Source organism: Corvus hawaiiensis, chromosome 9 (assembly GCF_020740725.1).
Source record: "Corvus hawaiiensis isolate bCorHaw1 chromosome 9, bCorHaw1.pri.cur, whole genome shotgun sequence".
In the NCBI taxonomy this organism is placed as follows: domain Eukaryota; kingdom Metazoa; phylum Chordata; class Aves; order Passeriformes; family Corvidae; genus Corvus; species Corvus hawaiiensis.
This window is the reverse complement of record NC_063221.1, coordinates 16,484,558-16,510,047: the sequence shown is the minus strand read 5'-3', so window position 1 is coordinate 16,510,047 and position 25,490 is coordinate 16,484,558. Positions and strand designations below refer to the sequence as shown.

At 36.5% G+C, this 25,490-nt stretch overlaps 1 protein-coding gene across 2 annotated transcripts in view; it reads left to right on the top strand.

The window, feature by feature from the left end:
* RPAP2 (RNA polymerase II associated protein 2) overlaps positions 1–25,490 on the top strand; it is a 35,496-nt gene that overhangs the window by 9,159 nt on the left and 847 nt on the right. The window contains exons 9-12 of one of the 2 annotated variants that reach the window (XM_048312379.1): positions 194–288; positions 2,035–2,115; positions 8,277–8,345; positions 20,289–25,489. In XM_048312379.1, the coding sequence (XP_048168336.1) occupies positions 194–288; positions 2,035–2,115; positions 8,277–8,345; positions 20,289–20,322 (279 nt within the window). In that variant the 3' untranslated portion in view covers positions 20,323–25,489. Of the gene's footprint in view, positions 1–193; positions 289–2,034; positions 2,116–8,276; positions 8,346–20,288; position 25,490 lie in introns of those variants that run through there. The other variant, XM_048312378.1, reaches the window with a different exon arrangement.

Sequence of the window (25,490 nt, the reverse complement as noted above, 5' to 3'; positions counted from 1 at the left end):
TATGTTAGCTGCATACTGTATGTTGCATCAGATTATGCAATTGTCTGCCCATTAAAAATTAGTTTGGGTTTTTTTCTCTTCAGAGATAAGTTACTTAATGTTTAAATACTTACTGATTATCTGTGACTATTTTGATGTACTGACTTTAATTAAACACTAGGTTATAGCTGTTAAAGTTTTTTGTCTAATACAGGATGATCAGCAGGAAGATCTCACCTTCCCACTTGTTGATTCAAATGCACAAATGCAGATTAGGAAGCGAATTGTCCTTGAAAAATTGACGAAAGCGTAAGTACTGTTTACTTCAGTGAATGTCAGTCTGAAGTTGGTGCTCATTCATCAATGTTTTAAGTAACAAACACTGTGCAAGGATGGGCCTGGCTTTTTCTAGGTGGCCCTTGTCATAACTTAAGCCCATTATTACCCTAAAGGACTTACTTATTTCTGCGGCAATCAGCTGCAGGTGTCAGTTTGCACAGTCTGCATGTACCAACTACTCAAGTTTAAACTGAAACCTTGAAGTTGCTTGAGAGGAGTGCAAGTATTTGTTTTGTACATTAAGCATACTGTTACTTGTAAACAAATCTTTGTAATCCTTTAAGCAAAGGTCTTAGAGTTTCTAATGCACGTTTGGATGGCTGATACCGGTATGCCCCTAGCTACAACCATTAAAGGCCCTCAGAACTGAATCTTAGAATTTTCCCAACATCAGACCTTCTTTACATACATAAAAGGGCTTTGGAGTCACACAAAAAAGATTAAGGCATTTCTCACGTAGCTGTTCGAATTATTAAATTGTCAAAGTTGAGAGGACCTCAGAAATATTCTCGTTGTCAAGGCAATGCAGATAAATGAGTGTTTAAAAGTCATGATTCTGTTGTTTTTTGTTAGGGGGAGGTATTTACTTTTCTATCATTGTAGCTTGTGTTACCTAGCCAAACTAGGTTTTACAGAAGCTTTTTTTTTTTTTAACTTAAAAACCTCACAACCAACTCCCCATCCCTGCCAAAATAAAAAGAAAATCCTTTCTGTTTTTCTCTACCTGCAACATGTGGATAGGCCACAAACATGAAATCAAACCACCCCCCAAGTGTCATGTCTGTAAGTGTCAATTGTTTTAAATTTCCTGAGGTGATGCAGTCATCCTGTCATGAATCAAGAGATCATTTTCATTGTGATAAAGCAACTAATATGCCCAACATTGTGAGAGTCCTGTGTTCAGTTTTTGTAAACATGCAGTGATATACAGGAGAACAGAAACCTTAAGTCTTCCAGTAATACTGATACACTATGTGTTACGTGCATATAGTGCAAATAACTGGATATTCAAATGCAAGAGCATATTAACTATTAAATAAATAGAGGCAAGAGTTTAATCCTAAGTGTGAAAAACAAAGGATGTTATTTGGGAATCCCGACAACGAGTTAAAGAGTATGTGCAGTTTGTGTGGTCTGTCCGTTTTTATGCACAGATAAGTAAGGAGGAAACCTGTGCTTTCTCTCTTTTGAAATTTTCTGATAACTATCATCTGGATTTCAACTATCAAGCTCACAGTGGACTGATATTTCTGTTGCATCTATGTGAGTCTGAGGTTAGCAGGTATATTATGTGTGAATACCTTATTTAGACATGCAGTTTCCTTTTGAATTGTTATTATAAATATATAATAAATATAAAGTAAATATAAACCTTCAAAAATTTGTAAGGCCTGTAGTTCTAGTCCTCAAAATTGTATGAATATTTTTCAGAACTGAAAGGTGAAATTAGTAAGAATATGTATGTAGAACTATATTTAAATCTTCGCATTCACACTGAACTAGAGCTTATTTTTAAAAGCAGGCAGTTGCAAAGTGAAGGTGTTGGCCCAAACACCACACAGAGGCAGCTGAAGTGAAAACTGCAGGCCTGATCTGCTGCACTAAAGTCAATCTCCTCCTTTTTAGTAACTTTGATGTGCTTTGGTGGAAGTCTTACTTGAGAAGAAACGAGAAAGAGAGGACAATGTATATTGACTGGTGTCTTTTGCCTTCTAGATTATCTGCAGTTTTGGGCCCTCTTCAGATTGCTTCAGGCGATGTTTATACAGAGCTAAAAAGTCTTGTCAAAACTTTCCGGTGAGTATTGGTCTATACTTAGAGATTCTTATAAATTGATTAATTAAACATGCTGTTGAATGATTTGTGGTTTGGGCACAGAGAGGGCCCTATTGCAGATTTGCTCTTTTCTAGCTGTGTGTTTGTGTAGCTAATGTCACATTCCCTGTGGACTAACAAGTCAGGCCTTTCCTTGCTCCTGACAGTGGCTAGGTCACCAGGAGTATTTGTAGATTTTTTAAAAACTAGGCCAGTGGTCTCTGGAGGATGCTGGTGAGTCTTTTAAAGGTTCTGCTACCTCGTCACCTCCTATTAAGCATGAGTTTCTGAGATCCGTCCCTTTCTTTTGCTCTGGCTCCTTGCAGCTGGGCTAAATGGTTTTAATCTGATTAATAATTTTTACCACTAACTTCCTGAGTCAGTCAGTTGCATCTGTCTTGTTCCTGATTTCAAAGGGAAGTAGATCTAGTGGGCACTTCTATCACCACCAGCAAAGCTTCTGCTTCACGCAGTAGGACTAAAGACAGTATTTGGAAACAGTGAGATAAAGAAGGAGGGAAAGCAGAATGATGGTAACTTCTCTGAACATTTTTAGGTTTTCTTCGGGAGGCAACTCTCATAAGTTGGACCTAGACTGTGTCTTGCATCCTCAAGTATTGTCAGAAAAAGAGCAACAGCAGTTGTTAACTGTGTGTGCATTGTCACTCTTGAAACTCCTTCCCACATCTTCAACCTGCCTGAGGTTTACATGTAAATTTTCCAAAATACATTCATGTGGCATGTGCCACAAGGAATCTAGGCTTTGGTGAATAGAAAGCCAGCTCTACCTGATTCCTTATGATTTGCCCATGTCTGGAAGAACACCACTAAAGCACAGATGTCTCTGTGCAAGATTTCTTACTGTGGAAGATTCTTCCTTTCTGGTAACTCTGTGCATTATCTCTTTTAAATAAAAACATTGATACTATTTGAATTTGATTCTGTGATTGCAGTCTTTTAAGTTCTGATTAACCTTTTATTTTAACAACACCACTGAAACCAGCAAAGATATTTTGTATATAGTGTATAGATAACTATTATTTGAGTAAGATCTTTGTGTCTTAAAACACTTTCATTGCTCTGCAGTTTAAATGCTTAATAGTCACTTTAGCTTGTGGATTGATAAAACTGGAGAAACTACCTTTTGTGTCTTTCAAATTACTTTTCTATGATTGATTATGTAAGAAGGCCTGGAGGTTCTCAAAAACAGAACTTCTGTTTTAAATAATTTTTGCTATTCAAAGACAGTGGGGCATGAATATAAATTTTTCACAGTGGTTTATAGCAAATGAGACTTGAAACCAAAATAGACTTCTAAAACATATATATATATATATAAAATAAAATGTGTATATATATACACACACACACACACACACACACACACATCTGTGGGTGTACAAAATGGAACCAAATCGAATTTATTTGGACTTTGACCCAATACCTGCTTCATGTAGCAGTAGTTCATCATAATTTAAAGGTTTCCCCTAATCTGTTTTGATCTCTTAGATGACACTTTGTGAGTTTATTTTTGTGTCTTTTGTTAGGAAGTAAGTTGAAGGTAATGGTAGCGAGTTCTTGGTGTTCTCTTACTGTGAAGATTCCAGATCAGTTGCTTGGAAATTCAGGATTTTGGATGGGGGATGGCTAAAGACAAAATGCCTTAATATAATATATATCTCAAAATAACTGGAGTTTTATTGTCACTGATAGTTAAATACAAAAATACAGGAAATAGGGCCCAAAGGTTTTTATTGCTTCCCTTTCTTCTTCTTGCATTACTGATATGAAAGGTCTGTTGATACACAAGAGCTAGCTCATGGATATTGAGATGAAGGCATAGACTTGAATCTCCAGTTTGGTATGTACGTTTAAGTTTATTTATTAGGAGTAGTCTCTTAAATTTTGGATTGAATGCTTTGGCAGGGAGACTTGAGATAAATTTTAAATGGTGTTTGTATTTACAGGGTATAGAAATTCAAATGTTACTTTCTTTGTTAATGTTGTTCAAATGCTTAATGACAATGGAGGAGCACTGATAAATGCTCGAGCTCGTTCCTGCTTTTGGTACTGAAGATATTTCAGGCTGAAGAGCTTGCCAAAGAGGGTAGTAGATAAAACACATGGCTGTAGCAGAGCTTAGCTTAAGAAGGGTGAAAGAGCATGTGGTGAACTAAGCAACAACGATTTTCAGCTCCATTGGTTTTTAAAGGAACACTTGCAGTTCAGCCTCCTTTGGGCAGCATTTTATTCAATCACCACTACTAAGAAACACACTAGAGAGATCTCAAGAGACATTTTAGAATGGTTAGAGCTCTTCCCAAAGTCCCTCAGTGCCTGTAAGCTTTTGTTACGAAAACTGAGATGTCAAATAATTCTCCTGAGTGTGGAGGGGCACTTTGTTAAAAGATCAAGTGAAAATTAGCTTCTTATATATAAATTGAGGATAAATGATTTTGAATGTGTGGTTGGGTTTTTTTTAAGGCATAATATTTAATTTAGAAAATAGGATTCCTGCTGTATTTTATGGTTGCAAGTATTTTAATTCCCGTTACGGAGCTCATCATTGACATTGAACTCTACCAATGAATCAGATGTGAGATGTGTTCAAGACTTTTTGTCACAAGTTTGTTTTATCATGTGTCCAAGACAGTCTTTTAGCTTTTAAGTATATGTCATTAATGCATGTGATCTTGTATATGTACTTATTAATACCTATTTTACCTGTTACTGTTGTTAAGTGAAATTTTAGGTTCTGGGTTTCAAGTCAATCAGTAGTACTTGGTTGTAGACAAAGTTCTGTGTGGAAGTAGGGGAGTATCAAGTATCAAGATGTTAATGACTTTTTCTCAAGTAAATAGGCTTTTCTCAAAGGAAGCCTGAAGTTAAATAGTAGCTTATTTTTTGCTGGTTGTCATCAAACTAAATGATATTACAGTACGTAAATATGTTGCTGTTTTCCAGGAGGTAGAGAAGCTGTCTTTTATGGTTAAATTGGTCTAGTTGAAACCTAAAGAAAAACAATATATGCTTCCATATTTGCCCGTGCCACCCTGGATTAAACTTCACTCATCTTAGTGCAAGTTTTGGAAAAAATACAGGTAGCTAAGGTTCCCTAAAGTCAAAACTTTGCATCCTAATCCCATGAAGTCTATTTCCTGATTTATGGAATGGGCAGATTCTTGAACTGCAGTTATATATGCCCACACCTGCAAATCTGGATGTGGGAAGGAAAGGCTGCTGCGTTTGCAAAGATGCTGGGTTTACTGGTTTTATTCACTGTGGATTCCTCCAATTTCCCTATTGGAGTTCCCTTCTTTTACAGGCTGGGCACTAATCAGTTACCAGGAGGTCATCTGAGGTGGAACTTTTATGCATTTTACTCTTTAGTCCTTTATCCTGGAAGCTTCTGCCACTTGGATCCATGTGCTCAGTCAGGCTGCTTCACAGAGTGTGAAAACTGCGTGGGTCCTGCTGGATGGCTGCAGCGTCTCTTGCTGGAGTGAACCACAGGACCCACAAACCAGCAACTAAGCAACCCACACTATTTGGGATCATCCAACTTGCCTAGCTTACATATCCTGCCCTACACAGGCCAAGAAAGTAGGCACAGTCCGTTTTGGGAAGTTGCATATTGTTTTCTTTCTCTAGGTAGGTGAGGGAGAATTTGGCCAAACTCTTGAACAGAACAGATTTCACCACAAAACTCAAATCACGCACACAAACTTTTGTACAGTTTTAACACTTCCACATTTTATGTTTATGACAGAAATCTAATGACCTCTTTCATGGATTGTTCTGAAGTAACAGTTTTGGCTAGAGGCAAGACAAAGAACTAATGAACCATTTTTACAGAGGCCCTGCAGTTCCCTGTTTCCTGAAAGCTTTGCTCTTCAGAGGCCTTGGTGTTGACCCAGAGCTTGTTTGTGAAAGTGACTGCCCTTCCACTGCTCCTTATTATTTAAGGCTTCACACCTGTAGGTTGCTTGCTTTACTCTGATCTGCCTGAAATGTTTTTTTTTCCAGCTGCACAAGTGTTTTAGGAGAGGTGTTGTACTGAAAGGTTACTCAGTTTCAGAGGCCTGACTGTTCATCCAGTGCAGTGACAGTAGTACAGCAGCAGATCCATATTGCTGCGTCCTGCTGGTTATCTGTGTCTTTTGACTACCTCTTTCAGAAATAGCATATTGATGGCAATGACTAGTGTTCAGACCTTGCCAATCAATACTAACATTGAATAAGAGTTAATTGACACAAATAACTGCATCTCTCAGTTTGTGTACGAGAATGACACCTTCCTGTGCTCTAATCAATACTAACTCCTTGTAAAGCATTGAAATAAAGCTGCTTTCTCTATTTGACAGTTTCCCCAGGTGGCTTGGAGCTGTCTCTTTCATTGTGTCTCATCTTAACAGATTAACTGGAATGTTACGTATGAATTGCCTGTCAAGATGATTCCATCAGGCATTTCTTGGTAGTGTTTATCACTGTCATCAGTGTTGAGTCAAGATGTTCTGCCTTTGTTTTGTCTCTTGTTCTGTAGCCAGAAAAATGTAACAGTTTACCAGGTACAAACTTTGTTGCTAAATTCACTAACTATTTCAAATAATAATTGCTAAATATGAATCTTTTAAAAACAAATACAATCAGTATTTATTTGCCAGAACTGTTGGTTTTGGTTTGATGTGACAGTTCCTGTGTATGTAGTGCAAAACATTGTTTTTCCTTTCATAATTGAACAAAACTCAGATTGTTGAGACACTACTTGAGTGATAATTGCTTCAAAATCAGATTTTGGTTTGAAGACTTAAAGATTTGAGGAGAAATATGAGATAATATTGCTGTGATTGTTACAAATTTATTTTATTAATTTTTAATATCTTTCTGAAATAGAGAAATGCAAACAGATACTATAAAAGATCTTACTCATAACTACATTTTTAATCACCATTTTGAATATAATTTTGGGGAATTAGTTAATAGAATTTGAATTTTAACAATGACAAGTACAAATATTTCTGCTTTCTCAAATTTCAGCTTTTTTTTGTTTGGTTTTTTTTGGGTAACTATATACTTGCCCGAAGTAATTTTTTTTTTAGGAAAAAAGTCGTCTTACTGGGGAAGCAAACCCTGGATTTGAATTTGTTTCCAGATAGGAGTGTGCTTAAAATTAACTGTCTTCACCAGTGCCTGTAGGAGTGGGTATGAGTGACAGGGTATCTTCATTCTGGATTGAATTTGTACAAGACTTCATGGAAGGGAAACTAAAAGCAAGAAGGAAGCAAACATAGGGAGGCACTTGCCCCTCAGTTTAGCTGTTGGATGGTGCCATCTTCCTGAATAAAATTAATTCTGCTGGCTCTTTTGGGTGCCTGCATAGCCACAGCTTCATTTTTGACTGACTTTTCCATGAAATTGCTTGTTTTGAACACCATGGGTCATGCCTAAATTGAGACAGCAATTCACAGATGAATTGTTTTAACACAGATTAGTACTTGACTTAAAGCAGATCTGTTTTATTAGGCAGTTCAGCCAAAAGGGTCAGCTGGTATTCAATGCAGCAGCACTTTTCTTGAACACCCATGTGGTTTTTTATTCACACCTCATTTGTATTTATATGGCTCTTATATTTGCTCTGGCTCCCATTGTGTAAGTTAGAATTCTGGATTTCCATTTTAAAAACAAGAATCATCAGAGGATTGTCACCACTACCTTATAAAATTCAGTCTGTTTCCACATCAGCTTTTACAGCAAATCTGGATCTGAAGCCAGCAGGAGGGAAACTAAGTGTAAGAAGGTCCATCTTTTCAGAAACATATGTGCAGTTCTGGAGAATTTCCCAGTGGGTATGAGTGAGAGCTGGGGCCTCATAGCAGCCAGGACTATTTGTAAGCAATTTTAAAGAAATAGCTTCTGCTCAGTCTTCCCCATCCCACTTTCATATAGAAAAAGGAGACATTGGAAATTCTGCAGTTCCTCCATTAGAGGATGACAGAAGCTTGAGAGTTGGTAAATTGCTCAGATACAGCTGTAATTGCTTCATTATAACTCAGTGTATTAATGGTAGGCTTAAAATTCAGCTGTTAAAATCTGCTTACTTCTACTCTGAAATGTACTGACGTTTTTTAAAAATTTTTTTTCAGGTTAACAAACAGAAATATTATTCACAAAATGCCTGAATGGACTCTAATTGCTATTGTTTTGCTATCTGTGTAAGTACCCTTAAATGTCATATATTCTTACGTGCAACTGTCTTAATTAGCTTATTGGAACAAGATTTAATTTTCAGATAAGAGGAAGATTTCATGAAACTAACTGAAATAAACAGAAATATATTTTTCATGCAAATGTACTAAATTTTCTTGACAAAACAGGATTGTCCCCCTTGCATCAAATGTTAATGAGGGACAAACGTACGTTAAAAAAAGAAAAACTAAGTTTTAGGGGGTTTTAAAGAGGCTTTGCAGGATGAAGTAGGAGTATAATTCACCCTCTTCCATTTGCTGCTGACAGACATTCTTCCCCTCTCTGACATTAGGACAAAATGACACATCTATTATATTATTTGGATTTGGCATAACTGTTAAGCTTTTCATTTCTCATTTTGCTTCTAATTTCTTAAAACGTTTCACTTTTATGATTGAAGTCAAATTATTTCTATAAATATATGTGTGCTTCTAAATAGTATAAGTATTCTAGCAAACTTCTTTTAGAGGGGAAATCTCTTTTAGCAACTCCCAAGGAATACTGGGACCCAGTATTTTATTTTTGTGAGGATTAGCTTTGTTTCTTAAGATTACAATACTACAGTCCTCCTTAGCTTTGTTTTACTTACTGTGGAATTAAATTCTTTACAATGATTTCCCTAGTGGGAAGCCTGATTGTATTACAGTGTCTTTCAGTAAACTTCTACACAGAAGCATGGTGTATAAAAGCTGCATTCATATGCATCAAGTGAGTTCCTTAATTTGTATTTTGCCAGTTCATGTACATTTCTGAAGTTAAGGACACAAACTTCGCAGTGTGTTAAACAGACAGAAATGTGTATTGAAAGCTGAACTAATGTTAATGGTTAAGAAATCACTGGTGGTTTCACAGTGCCAGGCTCTGCCTTCCATTAGGGTTAAACCATCAAACAGTCTTTGTATGTCTTGAGCTTGAATTACGAGATTGCAAAAATCTTTATTCCAGAGTCTGTTCATTACCACACTGCTGCTGCTGCTTTTGGGCTTCCTGGGTCACTGGAGCCTGTAGGACAGAGAAGTACTTACAGACATTCACAGGTCAGGAAGTACTGTGGGCCAGCCTCATGGCATGCCCAGCACTGCACTTACTTTCCTTGATATTACTTCAGTCTGACACATTGTTCTGGCTTTGCTGTCCCAAGGAAGACGGTACCAGCAGGCATTAGAGCAGGCTTCAGCGAGCCTTACATCTGTGTCACCCTGCCAGATACCACTCAAATGATTCATTAAATCAGAACACAGAAAGTAACTTTACTTGAATGCCTTGGCATAAATTTTTTATCAACTATAAGAACAAATCTTTTGTCATTTTTACTATATATTCTTATGGTTGAATTGGTAATTTGTGAAACAGATCTTATGAATTTTTCAAGTAGTTTCTGTACAGTTGAGGAAATGGTGTTTCTTTTTGATCAGAAGTTAAAATATGTAGCTGATCTCTGCATATAATGAGCTCTAAATGTTTACATAAGTAGTGATTGTTTTACAGCTGCTTTAAAACGTTTTACAAGTAGTAGGCAGTCCTGGTAGCAGTCAGTATAAGCAGAGAACCAAGTCTCTTTTTACCTTTGCTTACTAAAGGTCCATCCCTAAAGAAATTAATTATATTTGATCATAAAATAGATTAGATTTTAGTTATAATATTAGTGAGATCATAAATAAAACCTCTGCTGATTTCTGTTTATTGTAAGGTTCTTGCAAGCTCATGATCTTGAGATTTTGAACAACTCTCTCAGCTGCCTCTTAGGAGAGAATGTGGAAGAATGTAGGTGGGATAGAATGAGTGTTAGATTCCTCTTGTAAGATGATGCATGTTGCATCATTTCCAGAAAGATTAAAGTAGAACATTTAATTATTTGAAAATTCTAATCAAGCTTGACTATTTAGTGGAAGCCAGGACTGTGCAGGGAAAGGCTACCAAGGACCTGGACAACCCCTCACAGACAGGTCCTCACTCAGGCCCTTTCTCAGCTCCTTCAGTCTCCCAAGGAACTGTCATATATTGCTAATATTTCTTATAAAAAGAATTAACGCCCTATTTAAGTCTTCTCCCTTAGCTGTACTGAGACATTGTGCACATTGTAGCACATCTAATGTCATTTAGATCATAGAGTTGTGTGGGGCCTGAGTCTGAGTGGATCTTCAGTAGCTTCAGTCGCACTTTCACAACATTTATTCACATGTCTTGACCTGGTTTCAGACATAGGATGACCATTTTACTACCAACACTAAGCAGTAAAGCTGCATGAGCAACACCCTGGTAGAGGATAATACTTCCTCTTTCCAGGTGGGTGCCAGACCATACTACAGGTATCCCACGGTGCAGGGACTACAGAAAGCAGAGTGAACATGGGTTTCAAAATACACCTCAAAAAAATCTAAGACTTCAAGTATTTTTTGTTTTGCATTAAAGGGGGCAAGGTTGCTCTGTTTCAAGTAGCAACTGTTGGACTTTGCTTGCACCCTATTTTGTGCATCAATGTTGTGGCTCACCACTTCCTTCTCAAACATATATGGCTAGTGTGTGCTGAGGACTTGGTGTACTTAACTTCACAGTGCACTTTCAGAGTGCCCCAACCCTTTTCGTGATAAGGTACTGGACAGAATAACTGTTACCATTACTGCTGTGTTGAATTCTAGTGTATTATGGTATGATCATGCTGTCCTCTTTGCTTGAGTGTGCATATTAACTCTTTGTAGGATACACCATGATGGATATCATTAATGCCTAATTTTGGTGCTTAAATTAGACCCTAGGCTCACTTCATAGTCTGCAGGTCCTTGAAAAGCTGCTGATAGTTCTGTGTGCTCTTGACTCTACTGACTACTAAATAAACCTGGGCTTCTCATTCGTTGAAACAAAGTGCCCGGAACTGGACAGTGTGACATGTTTAAAAGTATAAAATGTTGGAGATTTCAACAGTGGAGTATTTCATGTTCCTAGTGAACAATTGGACTTATTCAGTCAAATTATTGTATAAAATATGAACACAGCCTGTCTCTGCCTTTATTGAAAATCTAGCCTGAGGCACTCCTATGAATATAGCACATTCAGCAGTGCTGAATCGACCTTGTTAGAGTACACTTTGACAGCCAGCGATTTATGTTCAAACAGTGGTATTCATGCCTGTCATGGAGTGGGTGACTTAAAAATTATCTGTAGTTCAAATTTCTTGATTATTTGTAACTTGTAGTAATTTTGGCATTGGTAGATTTTGGTTTCTTCCTGTTACATTGTTTATGTTAAATAAAATTTTTTCTTCTAGTAAGAGCTGCTTTATAATGTATTGTAAATTAGAATGCAGAAGTTGCATCTTTTTCCCCCAAAGAACTTTGCAAGATATCAAATGAAGCAGATAAATAGATATAAATACAGTAGGTCAAGAAAGAACGGAGAAAACAGTGGGAAGATTGGTTGCTATACAAGCATGGGCACTTTCTGTTTTTAGTGTATACCCCTGGCACAGACTAATGGAAAGCTTTCAAGATATTTTCAGGAAATGTCTGCTTTCATCTTACTTATCTGAGCTGGCTGGTTCCAGTGAACTGTGGTCAGCTTCATCTACAAAGCCTATGCAAGAGGTTCCCCCGCTAAAAGCTTTGAAGCATTTCAAAATGTTCTGGGATTAGTTTATAAGCATTTGGCTGCAGTATTTAAACAAACTCAAAATGACCATGATCACTAAACAAAAGCCATCATTATATGTGTGCAGCCACTTTAGATAAATGTGTCATGTGGAGATGTACTCTAGAGGTTTACTCTCTTGGAGATAACAGTTCAGGAACTGGAGAATCTTGGATTCAAGTATGTGTTTTTACTCCTCTGCACACGAGAGCACATCAATTGCTCAGCACTGACATTTCTAAATTATTTTAAGAGGAATTTAGATGTTTCTGATATCACTACTGTGTTCTTATCTGAAAGTGTCTGAATGTTTGAAATGTATGAATCTAGTGTACAAATAGATATAGGATATGAATCAGACTTGCAGAGTGACTCTTTTTTCCTACAGAAACCACATACAAGTCAGCTGGATGATCTTTTATTTAGTATGTCTGATGATGGAAGTTTGGTTCTGGGTTTCAGCTGAGAAAAATCATTTATCATTAAGCTAGAAATACAATTATTTCCCATTTTGAAACAGAGCTGAGCTTGGAGGACCAAGAATCCTAAGAGTCTTTTTATAAAAGCATTTGAATGTGGTTATAGTGTTGTGTCTATCTGTAGAGTTATATTATTGTGTGAAATAGAGAAAAGGCAACTTTGTCTTTACACATTAAAAAATACCTTCTTCCCTTTTTCTCTTAATTTTAGGCTGTCATTTGGTAAGCGTGAATTCAAATAGATTTTCCGTTAAGCGGTTCTTAAGTCTGTTAAGCAGTTTTTCTATTAAGTTTGCTTACTTATCAGCACTTTCTAAGCAAACTTGAAGCTGCTTATTTGGCATATTGTGGACATGATCAGTATTATCTTAGTTCTTCCTGGCATGTTCCAGTATTATTTAGGAAACATACGCAGAACAGCACTGTGAGGGATTTCAGTGTTGTTAATTGCGGGATTAGTCAGTGCCAACTTTAAAATCAATTAAGTATCTTCATCTTTCATAAGGGAGAAAATAGAAGAAACCTTTACAGTTTCCAAGAAGGTGTTTCTCCTGGAACAAAAATCCCCCACTGTTGCTGCAGTGATGTTACACAGGAAGTGACACTGTGCACTTCATTGTAGCCCGTACAGCTGCAGTCTTTTCCATTCTGGTATTCTCATGGGTAGCCTTCTAAATGGGACATATGGATGTGCTGTGTAACTTTCATGTATGTCCAGCACAAACTCTCTGAGTCCAGAATAATTAGTTCCTCTTTACAGTGCTGGTGCTTGGCTTCATCAGCAGGAGTGGAGCCTTAGCACATGCTGTGTCCTGGACTTCTGCTGCTGCAGATTGACTCAGAAAGCTGTCATTTCTGTACCTGCCAGCTCTGCACCTGCCAGCTCTGCTTCCCAGTGCAAGGGAAGAGCAAGGGCATGGCTGTCTTACAAGTGACTTGGAAATCCCTCCAAGAGATAGAAATCTGCGTGATCCCAGCGGCTGTATGTGTGGACATTCAGACTGACATGCACAAACAGCAGAGCTGGTGTGCAAAGTGCATCACCAGCTAAAAATTGTCCTTCATGGTTATGTTCTGACAAATCTTTTTTTTAGACTCTAGAAATGCTTTCATATGAAACATCATTTTGGATCTTCTGCTTCAGTCTGTTGGCAACTTTATATTCCAAATATACTTGTGAATTAAGAGGATGGTGGTGGGGAAAGGACTTTCTTCTGACACTTCATTTTAGCCTTTTGTGTGAGTTGTTGCTACTTGTGTTTGAAGTTCTGGGACATAGCGTGCTGGGTTTCAGAAGGCTGCTTCAGCATGTTGACTCATTGGGGAGCTGACTTGGTCAGTGGAGTTCATGTCCCATTGAACTTTATGCCACAACTATGATCAAACAGATGGAAACATTTCCCAGAGAGAGCACTGCTGTAAATTATGTTTGTTTAAAAGGTATACATTTAGATTTCTTTCATAATGTCATGTTTTTCTCCCTTCCATAATCAGTGCTTTGCTTAATGGAAGTCATGTCATAAGTAGTACAGTTGTATAGAATAGTTGTACAGAAGAAGTTGTACAGTAGTAGTAATATAGACTGAACTGTATAGTAATATAGTAGTAATATAGCTCTGAACTAATGCTGCAAGCAAGACATTAGTAATTCACACTGTTACCAGCTGCCCTAAACTTCGTTTTAAACTAAATGTATTTTAACTTCATCCACTAAGCAAACTGAAATGTTCATGTTGCAACTGAATCCTGCAGCTATAGCCCTATGAAAATATTCTTGCTTCCTTATTAATAATTAATCTTAATACATTCAATGCAAACATTTTTTTATCAGGAAACATTACCCATCTGTTAAAAGAAAAACATGACTGGCACACACTTGAATCTTTTATATTCAGAGTTTTAATTCTATCTTTGTTAACTTTGTAAGGAACAGTCTACTTTAGTGGGGATATGACATATAAGCAGTGGTTTTGACTAACAGGAAACTTCATTGTAAGACAAAAATCTGTGTTAATTTGACTTGTTTCTGAACCAAGAAAAATGTAGAGATGCACATCACTAGAAAGGCCAGTACAGCTTCCTGTTGTATGACCCCCAGGTATTTTGTACTAGCAGAATTTTAGCATTAATTCTGGATTAATGTGTTTGGTTCCATGCAGATAGTCATAATGGTACCTCTAGTAGGCTGAATGGTGTGAACTATTCTTCTTTAGCACTGAAATAAATTGTGCCCAAAGTAGAAGTACTGTGTTTCTTAACTCTTCTGGAACCACTATAACAGAAAAAGTAGATGATGTATAAAGTGTTTCTCTAGGCACTGGGCTATGATAAAGCTCTCAGAATTTACAGACAATCCAAGCCAGTGGACTTAGCATCAGGGCAGGTGGCTCTTTTTACATGTGTGTAATTAAAATAAATACTTGGGATAAGAAGACTGCAACAAGTCAATTAACCAGAATGTTGTATAAGTAAACATAATCATACCTTCAGAAAACTTTGCCTGCCACAATAAAAAGAATCGAGAACAATCATGTCTGTAGCAGTACATGTTCACTTCCAATTCCTCCCCAAGAAGAAAAGTGTGCTTTAATTGGCTGGTAGCAAACATAACCAACCAGTATGTGGGAGCTTAGTACAGAAACTGCGACCTCTGTATGTATAATTGCATACTATAGATGCAAAACCAGCATCAGTGCAAAAACTTCAGATACTTGGTTGTTTAGAGGAGTGAGATACCAGCATGTTTCATTTTGATGTATACCCCACTTACACCCTATGTTCCACAGAAATGCATATTTCACTCTCTCTTCCACCCTCTGTTCATCTGAACATCTTAAGACACTGAATAGATTTAATTAATTCATCATAAAACTCAGTACTTCTGAGATGAGGTATTAGGGTTTTTAAAAAGCTAAAGAATAGTTGAGATTTGTCTGGGTCTTCATATTTGCTCCAAACCTCATCATGTATTCTGCTGGTTTTAGGCATATGTTTAGTTCAGTGTACTTTCACAAATCAGTGTTAATAGTGCTCTTCTGCTGAAGAGCTGGTAAGATTGAGATTAAGGGTAGAAAAGTGATATACTGGAGATCATCAAGCCAGTAATAGATTTGGAAATAAAACAATTAAGCAGGAAAAGGGTTTGGGGTTGTTTGGTTTTGTTTGTTTTTTAAACCTGTGTGCTGTTATTTCTGGGAAAAGATGCTTAAGAATCCATAACTTCTGGGGATTTCTAAGAATCTCATTTTGAGAGGTCCAAAACCACACTGGCATTTCTTTTCAAAACTGGGAAAGGTAAGTAGAAAAGTGTTGAGGTTGTTACCTTTAACTTCTGAATAAAAAAAATTTGGATATGGTGTAAGCAAGGCTATTCCTAGCATGTCTCTTTACTCTGCTGCATTATTCCAGGTGCTTGATCTGTATACTGGACTGTAATCAAGTTACAATGTTAAAAAGTTGTGAAAATAAACTATGATCAATTTTATGACCATTGTTTCTCTAGTAACTGAGCGCAGTCAAGTATTGACATTATTTACCTAAGCACATTGCATTGTAGCTGTTTTAACTTACTATAAGTCAGTATATTTTATTCTTTTTTGAATTTTTTTTTCTTCTTACATATCCCTAAGGTAATGAATTGATAGGAGTATCCATATATGGAGGAATGAAGTTCAGCACTTGCAAAAATGGATATAGATATAACAATGTTTAATTCATAAAATACATCAGGTTTGAATATAAAGTCATCTTTTAGGTATTAAATTTTTCCACTGTATGTGCACAATAATTGATACAAAGGTGTGTATTTTACAAAGTACTTAAGAGGTTCAGGTTCTCAAAAGCTTACAATTTAGCGTTCTTTAATCCAAGACTTCTACCTGTGCTTAATTTCATGTAGCTAGCTAGGTAATCCAAATACATCAGTGGCATAGATTCCAGTATTTGAGAGATGTCACAGGAATGCCTTGTGGAACATAAAAAAAAGGAAGAAGACTGAAAAGGATGAGAGGATCAATTTTAAAATAAATTTTAAATGTACTAAATTTTAAATTTTGGCTAAGTTAAAGAAGAGGGGGAAGTGGGAATCAAACTGAGAAGTACCTTTGATGTGTCAGCTGGTTAGCAGGAAACAGGTTTCAAATAAATGGAGCACTTTAAACAAAGCCTGTCCTTGAAATGTGTACATAAGAAACTTAGATTTGTTCAGGAGAAACAGCTGATAGTGATTTCTTCTGGGTTCATATTGTGAACTTTTTTTTGCCTTGGCATTATGCTGATAATTGAAAGTTAGTGGAACAAATCCCTATATGAATGCAAGGGCTTTAAATGGCACACATTATTACAGATGTTCTAATGCTTTGTGTCTGTGAACTAATGTTGTAGTCATCTTTTGGAATATGGTAATGTAGACGTGTACCACACTTCATTTGTTTTTTAGAAAATCATCCTGCAGTCATATGTCGTACAAAATAGTGAAACAAAGTCTAATTCCCTAAATTTTGTAGAAACGAACTCTAGATAAGAAGTCGTAGATGTTATTGAGCTAGTTTTGGTGCTTCCTTAGTCTTCCTGTCTGGCTCAAGGTCCTTCTAGTCCACTGTTATATCTGGAAGTGTTGTTTTGCATATAATTGCCCAAGTAATTGTTTTTTGCCAGACCTGTGTGGTATTTGTGTTGATGGCTGTCTTAGTAGTCATTTAAAAACGAGTCTTTGGAAATAGAGTTCTTAAATATCACTATAACAGGAGGCAGGTAGAACCATTGCATATTATTATTGTGGCTTTAAAGGAGTCATGGGTCCTGGAGTTTTTGTTACTCCTATTGTTAATAGCAAATATTTCCAGAGTATTGACTTGTCATCTTTCTCATTAGACAGGCTAAGCCTGGGTTAAAAACAACAACCCCAGAGTACCTAATGAAGCCAGTTGCTTTCTGTTACAGGATCAGCATAATGCTAGCAAATGCTTGCAGGCAATGTGATGCCATTTTCCACCTGCTGAATGTTCTGAAATGTGTAGTTTCTTTCCTGGACAACTGATGAGGGAACTGACTTTATTCTGTGTGTGCATACATAAGATCAAGACACTTGCTCAGAAGGAACATTGTGGGAGTGATACTGTGGGAGAAAACCCAGTGGTGAGCAATTGTGAAGGTTAAAATAGTTGTACAAAGCAATAGACTTCTAAATTTTGTCTCAGCTGAATAGAAATTGTTGCTGTTGTGTTTCTGTGCTACTGGTCAGTCACAGGGAGCTGAAATACGAGAATACTGAGAAATGCCATTTTCTAGTTACTTTCTGAGAAGAGTTGTATTATTAATTATGTTGTGGCAAAATAGTGTAAGTTATGTGAACTGAAAGTTCCAGGTGTTTAGCTAATTTCTGAGGCATTTTAATTTTTTTTGCAGTTATTTGTACATAGAATGTACATTCTAAGGCATATTGCCTGCAAGTATACAATGTGCAGATCTGACACAAATAGCACCAAATGGCTGTACTGAATTTTCACACCATTTGATGAAATGTCACCATGAGTTCTTTGAACACGTTCTTGATTTTTAGACTTACTTTGGGTGTTCTTTTGCATTAGACCTCTTCTTTGCCTGTAAAATTAATTACTGGCCTAACGATACAAATTTTCTATATAAGAGAAAGTTTTTTACTTGTCCTTCATTAAAAGTCAACGGTCATCTGTCTTACAGAAGTTAATATTTTGAGGACAGTCTGAATTTGAGTTTTTTCCTCTTCTGTGTCTATTTTGAGGACAGTCTGAATTTGAGTTTTTTCCTCTTCTGTGTCTTTTTGTATCAGTGCGACATTACTATAAAATTTTTTCATTGCAGGATGTTTGTAGTTACACAGCTGTTTGTTATAAACAGCAACTAGCAGCTGATGGAGTGATCCTTAACTTTCAAGGGAGAGGAAGAAAGTGGCATAAAAAATACATCCTGATATTCATGTGAATTGTTTGTTTGTTAGGTTAAAAAAACCCAAAGATCCAGAACATTTGCATTTTCTTAAATCCATTTTAAATGAACAATTTCTGTACCTGATAAAGTAGCTCTAAGTCTGTTGCCTCAACTCTTCTCTCCTGCATAGTTTAGTTAAAACATATAAATGCCTTCAAAATTTCCGTATGGAGCTTAATGGAAAAACAAAAGCTGAACTCTCCTATGAAGGGAAAGACAAGAAATGACTGGTCATACGGAATGCCAGAGTAGAGCCTGCAAAGTATTTTGCAAATGTGCACTGGGCTTCCAAAGCCCTTGTGAGGAGAGCATGGTGTGTGACACGAGGGAGATGTGCTGCGCAGCCTGTGCCCAAGGGCCAGCCCGACTCCCTGACCACTGTCCTAGGAAGCAGTGGGGTCTGGGCTGCTGCAGCTTTAGGTGTGCCCCAGCCTGTTCTCTGACTTGCCAGTTGCCTGTTTCAATACAAATAACTCATTGCGAGGGAGAGGGTGGGGGTAAGAAGGAAAGAAAGAAAAGCAGATCCATTGTCTTTTTTTTTTCAGTTGATAGCAAGCACTTCTGTCAAATGCTTAGATAACCCCTGCTACTGTAAAAAGGCTGTCCTTTTACTGTTAGTAGTATCCATCTGGCTACACCACAAGTGAAATGTTGGCCCCACTAAAAGGGAATGGAAGTTGACTTACGTCTGGACAGCAACTATATGAAAAATGTGTGTAGAAGGTGAACTTGAAGAAAAAAATACATTTTGTGTAACTCTATACATAAACACATATCAAAGAACATATTTATTGCAGAGACTTGTAGAAGCTGCACAGGAAAAAATGAAGGTAGTGGAAACAATTAACAAAGTTAACTTTTGAATGAACCTTAATTTTTGCTGTATACTTGGATTATAGAGGAATTCCAGCCATTGATTTCGAATCACTGTTGGTAGCATTGATTTAAATGTAGTGGACAAAAATTTTAAAGCATGAATAATTTAGTTTCTTTTGCCATCAGAGGATTAAAGTGCCTGTGCTGAATTCTGTGGACAAGTCAGTACACAATAATGAAAGGAAGTTAAATAATAAATAAAACATAAGTTGCACTTCAGTTACAAAATTCTTGTCTTTATGATGAGAATGGGATCTTCAGGCTATATTTAAAACTAGACCAGAAGTGGCTTTTTTAGCTCAGTAAGAAAATTGTCTATTTCTGTCAGTTGTTGCTGTTCAATATTGTGGGCTTGAGAGTGTTTTATCTTTCATTAATATAATACAGTAATATATTGGAGGAGATTACAGAAAACTGCCCCTGAATGCCAGTTTCCTCTTTGATCTACTGGATATAGTAACAAAAGGCCCCAAACTAGAGACTGCTTTAATTTCAGAGTTGCAAGTGACACTGATCATAATTACTTTTTTCCAGTACAAATACAGTTTAATTTAAAAAACTCAATTCCAAAGATATATTTAAATACTTTTGCATCTTGTTTGTAAGTTAGATGCTTCCAGTTCAAGATTGTCTGTCAAATATTAATGGGTTCTAATGGAAAAATGTTCACTCTGGAGACAGCCTTTCGCTTTTAAGGGTTTGGGTTTTTTTAATGTTGAGTTTTTTAAATCATGCTCAAACTAAATTTATAAGAAGCAAGTCGGGTTTTGGGTTTTTTTCACTGAAACTGTGAACATAACAGCTAAATTATGTAAGTTGAGGCTGTTGTATTTTCTAATTTCTGAGCATATGTTTAAACATAGTAATTAAGTGTAACCACCTAATTACACCAAAGTTAATATTTTTTTTAAGCTCCCTGGTGTTGCAGCTTTATCTTACAGCTACACTCATGTTGTTTTGCAGATCAGCTTTCTCTCCAGTACTAACTTTGGCCTGATGGATGCATCATACTTCGGGATTTAAGATACTTTACTAACTAAATTGCACTCCCTAGACAAGTGTACTGTATCTAGTAAGATAACTGGAAGTGAGAGGTTCTACCTCAAATTAAGCAAGCAGTCAATATATTGTGAAGAACATGCAGAATTACAGTGATGCTTTCAACTTACTCTGGTCCAAATGTCTGAGTGCCTTTGGGCATGAAATGAAATGGATAAATGCAGCAAGTGTTGGCGTTCACCTCCTCAACGGAAGCACTATTGTACGTGATTGATGCACAGCAGCACTACAGTTGTATGTGCAGGCAGATGGTCTGTGGGCTGCAATGCAGATCGAAGTCACTGAGGTTTATTGCTGATGTGTAACACTTGTTGGATTGACTCAGTCTAGCCAATTGTCTTAAACAAAACAATTGCTTTTGTTAACCAGTTGTGTTGGAGACTTCCTTAAAAGGAACATAACTAAAACGGAATCTAAAAGTGTACTCCATAGAACTGTTATATTGAAAGAAAGGCATTTCTGATTAGCAACATTGTTATTGTGTTGCTGAGCCCATCAAATGTGTAACGTAAGAGTAGTGCAAATATCTTTGGAGTGTTTAAAAAAACCCAAAACACCCCAGCCCTTCTGTGTTGATACAGTAGGAACCCAGTACAGTGGCACGGTATCTGCAGGGTTGTAGCTGGAGCAAGAGTATATTGATCAGAAATTTGTTGGCACCCTTGTAGCACATATGCAGTAGTCTGTGTCTGTGTTTTTGTTGAGGAAGGAGGAAAAAAATGCTGCCTGTAGTGCTACCTAGCTCTTGCTTCATTTCTGTGTTCTGAAACAAGTGTTAAGGAAACTTTTGTGATCATTCATTGGTTCAGCTCTATCATTCTAATAGAAAACTAGTTATCAATCATCCTGGTTACAATGATCCTAAAAAATTAAGTGACTAGAACAAAAGGTAGAAAGAAACAAAGAATAAAAAAACCCAACCCTTATGTTATGATGGTTGTGTTAAGTCTTATTCACAGTGCTTAAATACCTATAACTGGCAGAAAGATACCTTATTTTCCAAAGCTTACTCTGGGAAGAGAGGTAGTGCTTGCCTGTTCCATCATTCTCTTTTATAATTCTGTTCTTGTTCAAGTTCCAAGGATGTCAAACAAGGTAAGGGACTCAAAAAATTGTGTTTAGATATATGGCTTCTGCCACAACCAGTGGCTTTTACTTTTTTAAGCTTCTACCATTAGAAAAAAATTAGGAAGACTGGCAATGCTCTGATTTTCTAGGAGGAGCTTATTATTAGTCTTCTGAGAATTGGCATATGGTTTTTCTTCGTGAATATACAAGTGCTTTCCATGATATGTGCACTCAAATTCTCAACCGTTTATGTATCATTTTAAGTGACCAATTTTGGGTAATGAAAAAGAACCCAAGTCTTACGTGGTTGTGTTTTTACCCTTGTTTTCAGGTGTCTATTTCAGAGAGCTGTAACTGACTGGTAACACAGTGGTGGCTTTGGAAATTTTAACTTTTTCAAAGGGAATCACAGAATTCATCTAAAACAGAAAGTCCAGAAAGCTTTCCCTGAGATCCAGTAGCTGAGAGAAGGATGGTACTGGACAACTAGTTTGGGTTTTTACAAAGAATAGTCACACCCCTCGATAGGAAATGCCAATGAATCCTTTTAACTACAGAAAAATTTTATCTTTTCTGAATGTAATCAGCTGTCTTCATTAAGGTATGCATAGATCTAAGAATGAGTTGCACACACGAGCATATCAATTAATGAAACTTACTCCTAAAAATAATTCAGGTTTAACTCCTAAATATACTTGCCAAATATTTTTGTAAGGCAGCTGATTCATAGGAAGCTTGGGTCTTGAGCTGAAGCACTGAAACTATGTTAAGATTTTGTGGTAGCCAGATGTCCTGTAATAGCTTGATAATAATTGATTATTCTTCACATGAATTTCACTTTTGTGGGTTTTTTTTCTTGAACATGTAACATATGTGGAATAGCCAGCAAATACAAATTTTATCAATCAGATACAGTTTGACATTTTTAATACTTTTTAAACGTTACGAATGCCTGTTTACCATATGGTGTAAGTGGGTGTGCAGGAAACGACACTCTCATCAAGTCTGATACACTACTTTTCCATGATCTGAGCATAAACATTTCCTTTTAGTGGCTCTGCTGAAGGCAAGCCTTTGAAGAATGGGTGTGTAATTTTGGACTGTAACATTTACGTTTGTGTACTTCTCTAGGTGGTTATTTTAAAATCACTTAATCCTTTAGCTTTTCTTATTTTTATTTGACTTTATTCATAAAAGGTTGTTCCAGATTAATGTTGCAACATGTGAAAGAGATAACAGAAAAGCAAAATTTTTATTTTCTTTTCATTGTTGCACTTGCCAGTTGTTATTATTGTGGTCCCAAGTATCCCATTTCCTGTTTATTTTCTACATCTTTTGAAGACACTGCAGACTTTGAAGGGAATTCCACAATCTCTGAACTGAAATCCTGTGTATCATTAAATTGAATTAGTCATCATAGTTTCTTGAGAGATAGGATCATTGTAATTTTCTGTGACTTGAAGATACTGATCGTGAATGCTGTTCTGGCTTGTTTGCATACAATTAAGGCTTAATTCAGTTAAACAGTCCCTCAATATTCTGTTGTGCAGTACCTCAAATATACATTGGACCAGTGTTAGAGCATGTAACTTACTACTCCTTGCAAACCAGCAACTTGTGCTTGCTCCTTTCCTAGACAAAAGCTTCTGCATCTGCTTCAACAGCCACCTGAAAGTAGAAAAGTACTCAATGATAACTGCTTTTCAAATGACAAAGCATCATTTGAGGGTCAAAAGGACACAGTTTTCCAAGGGAAAAGTGTTTGTACATATATTCATAAATATTGAACATGTTGTCCCATCAAGATGGAACTTTTAACTAATTGCTAAAAACTCGGACGTGCCTCTCTGAAATTAATTGCTGATTTAGTCTCTTGCTATCAGATAATTAGTAGCTTAATTAGTTTTAAAACAAAGTTCAGGTAAGAAAAAAAATTCATCCATTGCTAAAACTTCTTTTTAACTTCTATTTCTTTCTCAATATTTAATGCCTGGCAATTTCTCTGAAAATACCAATACCTTTTTGTTTCTTTCTTGGTGTTAGCTATAATAGTTACTCTTTAAACAGTGTGTCTTCAACAGGGTCTGACATTTAGGACATGTTTGTAATTCATGAAACTATGTAATATCACCAACTGCAGTTCCAAAAAAAAAGTATGTGAGCTTCATTCATGGTAATAAATATTTTGGTTTTAGAGTATTCCTTAAAACTTCACAAGCTTTCTGCTGTTTTTGAAAAATAATGTCCTCTTAACATCCTCTTAAGCCCATGGCAGGAGTAAGAAAATTCAGATAAAAATGCATGTAAAACTGTGTCATGGCCAGGAGAATGGTTTACAATGCTACAGCTGCCTCACACCAGCACTCAGGAAGTCATGACTGTTTTTGCCACCAGTCTTTTTTCATATACAACCTGCATAATTCGGAGAAGGGTGAACTGAAGACGAGTAGTAATGCATCTCCTTGTCGTCCTCCTGCTATCCCTGTCTCCAGACTAACACTCTGCAATGGTTCCTTTGATCCTCTATCAGCACTTCCTGTGCTCCACTGCTGATAAAGCGTCCCAATGCAAACCCAGCCTCCAGGCTGCCAGCCCTGGGCAGGGGCGCTCTGGTTCACCAGCCCAAAGAGTAACCCCCGTACCTCTCACCAGGAAAGAAACAACTCAGTCCCAGATGGCATGGAGTAAATTACAAAACCCAGTGGCCTCAGGCCAAAAATCACAAACCTGCCTACTTCTCTTTTTAATACATATATGTGTGTGTATATATGTATATATCAGAGTTTATGCCTAAGTCATTTCTTTCCACACCTTCCCCTTACTTAGAGCATCTCTGAAAGTCCTTCTCAGCAAGTGACAGTGTTTGATAGCTGAAATATTTAGCTAAATATACATACTGCAATGGAATCCAGAAAGAAATGGGAAGTAATTTTAACTCATTACAAGTTAATTTTTTTTCATTAATTATTTTGGTAAATTTATTTTTTATTAAGTGATTCTTATTTACTATGTCTTGTCAGGTCTTTTGTTCATATTTTATCTCTCTTCTTGCTTAATTTAAAAGAATCTTCTTTTATATGCAGTTTTTTTCAAGTGGAGGTAGTCTTAATACCAGTGACTGCAAGGAGATTGATCTCAGTTGTTATTCACTTCAAGACTTCCTGAGCTGGGAAGTTTTTAGGAAGCTGTAGACTATCTTTAATTTCTTATTAAAAGTACGTCATTTCACAAATGTATTCTAAAATAACTATTTTGTGTGGTGTCAATGGCACTGTATTTGAGACAAAGTAACTTGCTGGGATATGAGTCTTGTTAAGTGATGTCAGTATGTTTGGTGTTGAAGTTTCTTAACATTCAGCATAAGCTTTAATACTTGATTTTGTTCATTAAAGTTTTTTTTTTTTTTAATATTTGGGCTTAGGAAGTAGATTCAGCTATTACTACCTTTGCAATATTTTGCAATAGAATTAGGAGAAAAAGAAAGGACCTTAGGATAAAAATATATTCTGATAAATTAAATGGCAGATGAGAACTAACAGTTCACCTATCTGCATACAGATATTATTAGGTGATCCGCATAGTGGTAGCCCCTTCCAAACTGAGGAATTTTATATCTCTTTTATATTTTAGTCATGTGAACAAGTATATAACCTTTACTGAATGACTGTTTAGGAGCTTTTTGGTAAAGAAATAAATAATGACTGCGATCTTTCCTTTTATATGTGTAATTGTATGTTTTGCAGTTTGTTCATTCTGACATCGGTCTACATTATATAACATCTATGTACGACTGATTAGAAGCATGCAAACTACTCTCATTTTTTCTAATTAGATTTTTTTTTGTTTCACTACATATTAATAAATCATATTTTGGTACAGCTCATATTGTATAACATACAGTCTATTATAAACTGTAATTAATCAAATGTGACATTATAAACTGCCTTCTTCAGTACAGTTGTTTGAGCTCACAAGCTTTGCTTTTTAACATCTGCCACTCAAAAGTTGCTTTTCTGTATGAAATATGTTTGGGTTTTT